The following is an 8,950-nucleotide window of genomic DNA, read 5'->3' on the forward strand; positions in this document are numbered from 1 at the left end:
AAAAACAAATAAAATTTATTAAAAATTGTTTCAGTAGACGTTTAAATAGCAAGTTGTCTTCTTATGCCTACAGGTAACTTTGGCTTGCCTAAAAACGTGAATGATCTTTTTGAATATAAATTCCTTAAATTCTTGATACCTTATCTGATGGGATGTCGCGAGAACCTAGCGTTACTCTGTTGTACATATACTTGTGTATGTATAACATAATAGGACTAGGCGCTTAATTATCATGTGTCACGTAAAATAATATTCAAAATATTTCTTTAACTAATCATTTTTTTAGATGATATTCAATTAAATTAAAAGCAACAATGATACACTCAATATTTAAAATATGATATACTTTTTAAGGGGATATTTTAGATAGTCTCTTTTCTCTGTCCCAGATTCAGGCAATTACGTATGTTCGTTGCAAGGGAGAGTGCAAAATGATTGATAGTTATATAAAAGTCTATATTAAAGTATAAGGGAGAGGGAAATTACCATAGACCAGTCGATTTAAAAGTGGTGATTCAAACTCACTTCTTTTACAACAAATGGGGAGATAAGAAATTTGAAAAGTTATTATGATTCGTGATATGCCTAATAATATTCTTTAGTTTTAATTAATCATTATTATTGCATTTTTGTAGTTTGGACTTATCTTGGATTTAATTTTTGGCTCAGTAGCGTCACTAGGAAGAGGCCTGCAGGGGCTCGAGCCCACTGAAAAATTTGAATAGCCCCCTGAAGCAAAATTTTTTTTTAATGGCTTTTTAATATCCCTTGAACTAAAAATAAATTGTTATGAAAGCCCCCTTAATGATTTCTTTTAGGAATCTATTAGGTAATATATAGATTTAATTTTATTATTTAAATATATCTAAATTTTTATTAAATAAAAACTATTTTAATTATTAGATTAGATTAATATATATAAATTATATTTTCACTATGTCAGCTTGCAATCAAATTCTGTGTTAAAAATAGAATATCAATATCACTCACGAAATATTAATTTAGCATTAACAGTTGAAACTTAATTGACTTTTATTATTTAAATTATTATATAACCCTAATTAAATAAATTATAATTATTTATTAATTTTAAATTAACAAATTTTATAAATTACTCGAGTTCAAAATACTAATCAACTATATTGTTTATTTTTAAATTTAATTATCATGCCTCTTCCTAAAAATATTTTCAAGGTATAAATAAGTATAGGAGATTACTTTATAAAAAAGTAGACATATAATTTAATATCCCCTATTATATATAATTAGTTATAAAATATTAGGTAAAATGCCACTTTTACATACATATTTGACAGTTATAAAATATATTAAAGTTAATATTTTAATAAATTTTATTAATAGATACTTTTGATAATAAATATTAGAGTTGTACATTTGCTCAAAATAAAAAGATCTTCAATCTTTGAAGATCGTAAAATTTGAAGATCTTTTAAAAAAATTTTGAGCAGCGGATCTTTGAAGATCTTTTATTTAAAATATTTTAGATCAAAGATCTTCAAAGATGTTATGTATTCAAATTTGGACAATTCAATTTATATTAGTACTGTTATTACTATCCAATTTATTCAAATTATATTTTTATTTTAGTTACAAATTTATTTTAAGTTAACCTTTTTAATATTATAGTCTAATTTTAATTTGTAAAAAATGTTATATATACCTTACGAAAAGAGAAAGATATTAGTTAATAAAATATATTTTTTATACTCTCCTTAAAATTTGTTTTTCTCTTCATGGTGCCTCGTTGGCAAAAAAAACTCGCCACCACGTAAATTTTTTTTAGAAATTTTTATTTTTAAAAAAAATTTTTTTCTCTTCGAAATGTAAATATGAATAATAAAAAAATTATAAAACGAAACAAATAAATTCTATATAAAGAAGGAAAATAAAGGTAAAAATCATTTTAAAGTTATTTCCATTATGTTTCATTCAAACTCATTAATATTCCCTGGGAAATTTCTATTTATGATATACTGTTTGAATTAACTTATAATTGCGATGTACATTACTCAAGGATACTTGGTAGTAATGACGTCATGTTTGAATTTGTGAGCCTTAAAGAAATGGTCAACTATTTTGAACTACTTAATGGGAAGTCTTACGTATATAATGACTCGGAGTTTATTCAACTCCATTGTATTTTTGTTAAAATATGAAGTGTTATAATTTCTAAATATGTATACGATTTATTAATAAAATATGGATATAAAACCAGAATTAATATATAAAATTCCAAAATTGGTTGGACCACTTACTGAGATTTACTTAGACAGAATATTAAGTTATTTTTCGACCAGCACATTATCGGACTCTATTAAAATAAATACTTTGCTTAATAATTTATCAGACGAGGTCTTTGACAATATTAAATCAATTTGCTCCGATACCGACATATTAGATCTTAAAATAGTGACTAAAACGTTAACTTACCTTTTACCTGTACAAGATAAAAACATTTTAATAAACAAATTTAACTTATTACAGCAGAACTCGAGTGAGAATTTCATGCAATGGTACATAAGAGTATCGAAACTACATAAAAATGTAATTTTTCGGACGAAAGTAGATTAAAAGAAAAATTACGTACGTCTACCTTAAATGACAAAATAAAATATAAATTTTGTAAAAATATTAATTTAACCTTAAATGAAATGGTAGAGCTAGGAATTAAATTAGATAGTATCAATCATAAATCAGATGTTGATAATATAAGTTATATGAATAACGATAAAAAGTCTGATAAAGATAAAAACTTTAACAGTAGAAATAGAAATGACAATAATAATTATTTTAGACCTGATAATAATTTTAGAAATAATTATGATAATAGAAATAGAGATAGGAATTACAACAATAATTTTAGATAAAGGAATTACGGTAATAATAATTCGAGATACCACGATAATTATAACAACTATAACTACAATAACTATCGCTACAACAAAAATAATCAATCTAATTATGGGAAATAATACATGGCATGATAATAATCAAGGAAAACAGATCCAATACGGTGACGGAAACCGTAACATTTACCAATCTTATAACAACAATTCAAATAATTATAGAGGTAGTGACAATAATCCGAGAAAGCAAATACAATATAACAACAACTCATATAATTATAGAGGTAGGGACAACAATAATAGAAAGCAAATACAATACAACAACAATGATTATAATATGAATATTGAAGAAATTATTGAAGAGAAAGTCGACTCTACAAAGAACATAGATGATAACGATTTCAATGTTAACAACTTATCTGGGGACATGCTCAATGACAAAGATAATGCATTTATGACTACTTTAAAAGTGAACGATATATGCAAGTCGACACAATTGACTAATGGGCCAATCAACAAAGCAAGTGTTAAGTTACATTTAAGAAGTGATGCCCAACCTAAAATTATACCGCCTAGACGTATACCTTATTCAAAAATTGATCTTGTTAGCAATGAACTTAAAAAATGGATACATGATAAAATTATTGAGCCGGTGAATGATGTCCGATGGGCAAGTCCTATTACTCTACAAAGATGATGGGACCATTAAGCTTTGTGCTGATTTTAAGGACACTTTAAACCTAGCTCTAGAAGATTTCAGATACCCTCTTCCACGAATCAATGATCTAATAGCTAAACTTTCAGAAAGAAAGAAATTTACGAAGATTGACTTTAAAAATGCTTTCTTACAGATCCCAATTGATAAAAGTTGCAGAAATATTTTAACCATACAAGGGATATTACCAATTTACTAGACTTCTCTTTGGGCTTAAGACCTCATCTGCAATTTTTCAACAGATAATGGATCAAATCTTCGGTGACATGGATGACGTCATATTTTATATTGATGATTTACTTATAACTGGAAAAAACGATAAAGCCCACCTTAACAACATAAAAAAAGTGTTTGATAGAATATCATCGTTTGGGCTAATACCTAACTTCAATAAAAGTGTGTTCTTTAAAAACAAAGTGATGTTCCTGGGTCATGATATTGACGCCAAAGGGATTCATGCTAATCATGACAAAATTGAAGCAATAATTAATATGCCAGAACCAAAATCAGCTGCTGAATTATCAACATTTCTGGGAACGGCTGGCTACTATAGATAATTTTTGAACAATTTTGCAGAAATAGCCGATCCTCTTTATAAGATTGTCAACAAAGAAAAATGGGCTTGGAACCTAGAACACTCTAAAAGTTTTAATGATCTTAAGAAGTTGATTAGTCTTCCACCTGCTTTGACATATTTTAACCCTGAATTACCTATAGGAATAGCCACTGACGCATCGAAATGTGGTTTAGGAGCTGTATTATTTCATACTGAAAAAGATGGTAAAGAAAAACCTATAGCTTTCGCGTCAAGAACTCATTAAAATCCGAAATGAACTATACCAATATTGAGCGTGAGGCTCTCGCTATTATGTTCGCTATAAGGAGGTTCCAGGAATACTTAATTGGCACTAAATTTACAATTATTACTGACCATAAACCTCTAGTTCACATCTTTACCAAGGGTCTTAAAAATAATAGCACTATGTCCTTAAGACTCCAGAAGTGGAATATTACATTAGGAGGATATGATTTTAATATAAAGTATAAAGCCGGTAAATATAATGTTGTTCCTGATTGTCTCTCGAGATTACCACAAGAATGTCATGATGAAGCTGTTGAAAATATCACTATAATAAATGAATATGGGGATTTACCTATTAATTTTAATCAAATTCCTGATGAAACTTTGAAAGATATTGAATTAAAACAAGTCATAAATTATATTAAGAACAACAGGCCTATAATGTATAATATTTATAAAAACATTGATTTGGAATTAAGTATAATTAAGGATTGTCTTTACAAAAGCAATAGAATCATAATTCCGTCTTCTATGAGAAAAAATATACTACAGTCATTACATGAAGGTCACTTGGGAGCAGGAAAAATCAAATCCTTAGCCAAAGATTACATGTGGTGGCCTGGTATAAACAATGACATAGTAATGGAAGAGAAAAGTTGTGACGATTGTAACATATATCATGATAATCCTATAAAGATACAAAAACCATTGGTTTCGGCAACCAAACCGTTTGAAAGGATACACATAGATTATGCGGGTCCGTTTTTAAAAAAAAATTGGTTGATAATAGTCGATGCCTACAGCAAGTTTCCAATTATTATTCCTGTAAAAAATATTACGACTGGTTACTTTAAAAGAATTTTTTAAAACTATTTCGCTATGTGGAATACCTGAAACTATAGTTACTGATAACGGCACTAACTTTACGAGTAACGATTTTGAAAAATTTTGCCACAATTATAGTATCAAACATGTGCTCACATCTGCTTATCACCAGCAATCCCATGGCCAGGTAGAACGCATAGTGAGAACGTTCAAAACACATATGAAAAGGAATATTAAAATTGACCTAGATATCGCACTTGGCAAGTTTTTATTTAATTACAGAAATACGCGTAATGATACTACAGGAGTTACTCCATCTCAAAGAAGGTTTAATCGAGATATTAGAATTAAATGGGACTTATTAAAACCGTTGGAGGGGATGGAGAATAAAATAAACGTTACTTTACCACGAAATAGAACCTTTAACGTAGAAGATTTTGTTTGGTACAATGTACAAGGTGATGATAAATGGTGCAAAGGTATGATCACACATAAAGAAAGTGACATGATGTTCCAAATTAAGACAGAAAAAAGTATTTTGAGGAGACATCTAGATAAATAAGAATTAGAAACTGTTTTAACACACTTATTAATTATGACTCTAAGGATTCTTTTAAGGAGGTAAGTGTGACAAAAATATAAAAATTACTGATAATAACGATATACCACCTATTTCTAGACCTGTGCGAATTAAACAAAAACCTGTTTATTTAAAAGACTACATAACTTAAAATATAAAATAAATATTAAAATGCATAAAGTAAATTAAATATTAAAACGCTTACACTAAAACGCAAAGAATCAAAACGCTGAAAATATTATATAACAATCTTATTGATTTATCATTCTTCGTTTATTCTTATATCCAATTTGATGAATTATTATTTCTCATTATTCGTAACTTACTGATGATAATAACAATTTTGAAAAATGATAATAATAACAACTGAGTATGACAAGCAAGCTATATGACAAAGTCACGATTATAAGGACAACTTACGATAAGGATATCAAGCTTACGATTTAAACAAACCAACGTGCAAATCGATTTAAACAAACCAACGATTGGGACAAGCCAAATGATGACTTGTGAAACAACTTGATGAACTAACTAACTACGATAACATATTTAAACTTATGTGAAGGTTTTTTAGAAGAATCTGAATGTTATGTATTCAAATTTGGACAATTCAATTTATATTTGTACTGTTATTACAATCCAATTTATTCAAATTATATTTTTATTTTAGTTACAATTTTATTTTATATGTTAACCTTTTTAATATTAAAGTCTAATTTTAATTTGTAAAAAATGTTATATACACCTTACGAAAAGAGAAAGATATTAGTTAATAAAATATATTTTTTAAACTCTCCTTAAAAATTGTTTTTCTCTTCAAAAGATCTTCATATTTTATAACGTTATAGTAAATTATTATTTTTTTGATATTATTTTTTGAAGTAAATGGGTTAGTAAGCATGTTAAATTAAAATAAAAATTCAATAAAGATGTACCGACAATTTTCATAATCGTTATTATTGAACTTTTTTGAATTTTTTTAAGGCAAATGGGTAGAAATAGATATTGTTAATATGTTAAATTAAAATTTCAGTGAAGATGTATTACAGGAAAGTGACAATTGTCATAATCGTTATTTTTGAACTTTTTTGATTTTTTTTTATATATAACATAGAAAACTGACAATTGTCATATGTAATATTTTTAAACTTTTTTAAAATTTAAACAAGGACAGTGGCCCCTACAACGGGGGGGGGGGTCCGAAGCAACTGCTTCAGTAAATTGAGTGGGGGTACTTTTTTTAAAAAAAATTTTTATTTTAAAATTTTTAGTGGGGGTACTTTTTTTTTAAAAAAAATTTTATTTTAATGTTTAAAAATTTTTTTTTTATTGTTTTGCTACATCCATCCATAACCAATTGATTTCTGGTTTATGTATGCAATATTAAGACCCCCTCCCCCCCCCCCACTTATTTATTAATTTAATATGTTTTGACGGAAATTTTAGATCGATGTGTAGTAAATTAAGTTGTTATACGAGATTTCTTGTCATAAATTATTTTTCCAATTTCAAAATATGCCTAAAAATATTAACCAAAAATAATAAAATGTGTTAGAAACAAATATAATATCTGACTCTTTTAATGATCATGAAATTTAATAGTGATATTATTGTGCATGAATACAGACACATATGATGGCCGATTATGGAAAGCTTTCACACAACAAAAATTCCATATTACAATTTATAATACCCCAGAAAGAATGTGTGGATAATACCGTTCTATCATAAGATTATTAATAAGATGTCTAGGTTATTTAATATCTGGTAACCAAGCCTTCTGGGGAACAGGCTTCAAGAAGGCAATATGACGGGCCTTATTAAACTCATTGCAGATTCTGAACCTGTACTGGGAGAAAAACAATAAGGGATTAAAAACGAAATCATATGCAAATCTATTAACATATAATAACATAAATATTCTCATTAAACCATGAAAAATATGGTTATAAAAAAATTCAAAATGAGAACAGGTGCTTTTCAATCATAGTTGATGGCACATATAGTGTTTCGAAATCAGAAGCAATAGCTTTGACTAAGATATGTTGAAAATAGTGAGACACCGAAGCTGTTGAAAGACTGATTGACATATATTGTACGTGAAATACCACAGGTCTCGATATTAAGCATAATATAATGTCCAAACTTGGCTCGATAAATTTACCCCTTGAATTCCTAGTTGGGCAAAGTTATGATGGCGCCTCAAACATGAATGGAAGAATCTATGGTGTGCAGGCCTTGATTAGAGCAGAGGCGCCAAAGGCAGCTTTTATTTGGTGTTATTGTCATTGATTAAATTTAATCATTGTTCAATTATGCCAATCAATTAAAGAACTTCAAATGTTCTAGGAATACTAGATGAGATTTATATCTATTTTAATGGTGTAAAAAGATATGAGGTACTCAAAAAATTTCAGTGTAATGATCTGAAAAAATCGCAACGATTTCTACGCATCAAGAATACCACTCGGTAATATTACATTATTTATTTATATTTAAAATGTTTTTTATTTAGAAGCTGGCTATCGTCATATAAAGCTATTGTAAATTTTTTTCTACTTTATGATGCCTTGAGGGCAGCTTTAACAAATTTAAAGGATTCTGAAGATCCTGCCACTTCAACTATGGATAGTGCTATAGTCTTTAGAATAGAAAAATTTGATTTTATCTTATCACTTAGTGTTTTGGATAAAATATTGTTGATAACAAGTTTGGCTTGTACAAAATTGCAAACCATTTCGAAGGATATAGGGTTTGCAATAAATCAAATTCAATTGGCAAAAGATTGCTTGATTAATTTGAGAAGTATAATATAAATTATTGTCTTAATTATTTTTTAATCTAATAGATAATTACACTGAATTTTTGGATGTTTTTTCAAAGGCACAAGATTTTATGAAGAAGAGAAATCTACCTTTTGATTTTAAAAGTTCTAAACTTCAAATACAATCCAAAAAGGAGAGGAGGTATATATACTTTCATCATTAAATATAGAAATTTTTTTTAGCTTTAAAATAGGTGTGTTTTATGCTACACTCGATTTAATTATTATGCAGTTTAACGAAAGATTTAATGATGATTCGATGAAATTTTTACAAACATCATTTTTTACGCCAAGTAATGTGGCAGAAAAATCAATTATTAAAGAAGATATCGAGGAT

General features: G+C 27.6%; 1 protein-coding gene across 1 annotated transcript; it reads left to right on the forward strand.

Moving 5' to 3' along the window:
* The first annotated feature begins 2,982 nt into the window (after positions 1-2,982).
* LOC135922917 (putative uncharacterized protein DDB_G0285557) lies at positions 2,983-3,564 on the forward strand. Its single transcript, XM_065457447.1, has one exon. It carries the CDS (start codon positions 2,983-2,985, stop codon positions 3,562-3,564), a length of 582 nt encoding a protein of 193 aa, XP_065313519.1.
* The last annotated feature ends 5,386 nt before the right edge of the window (positions 3,565-8,950 follow it).

This window comes from Gordionus sp. m RMFG-2023, chromosome 1 (assembly GCF_954871325.1).
Source record: "Gordionus sp. m RMFG-2023 chromosome 1, tfGorSpeb1-WG-v2, whole genome shotgun sequence".
Taxonomy (NCBI): Eukaryota; Metazoa; Nematomorpha; class Gordioida; order Chordodea; family Parachordodidae; genus Gordionus; species Gordionus sp. m RMFG-2023.

Coding starts and splice junctions, on each gene's coding strand:
- LOC135922917 (XM_065457447.1), top strand. CDS start 2,983: ATGGGAAATAATACATGGCATGATAATAATCAAGGAAAACAGATCCAA.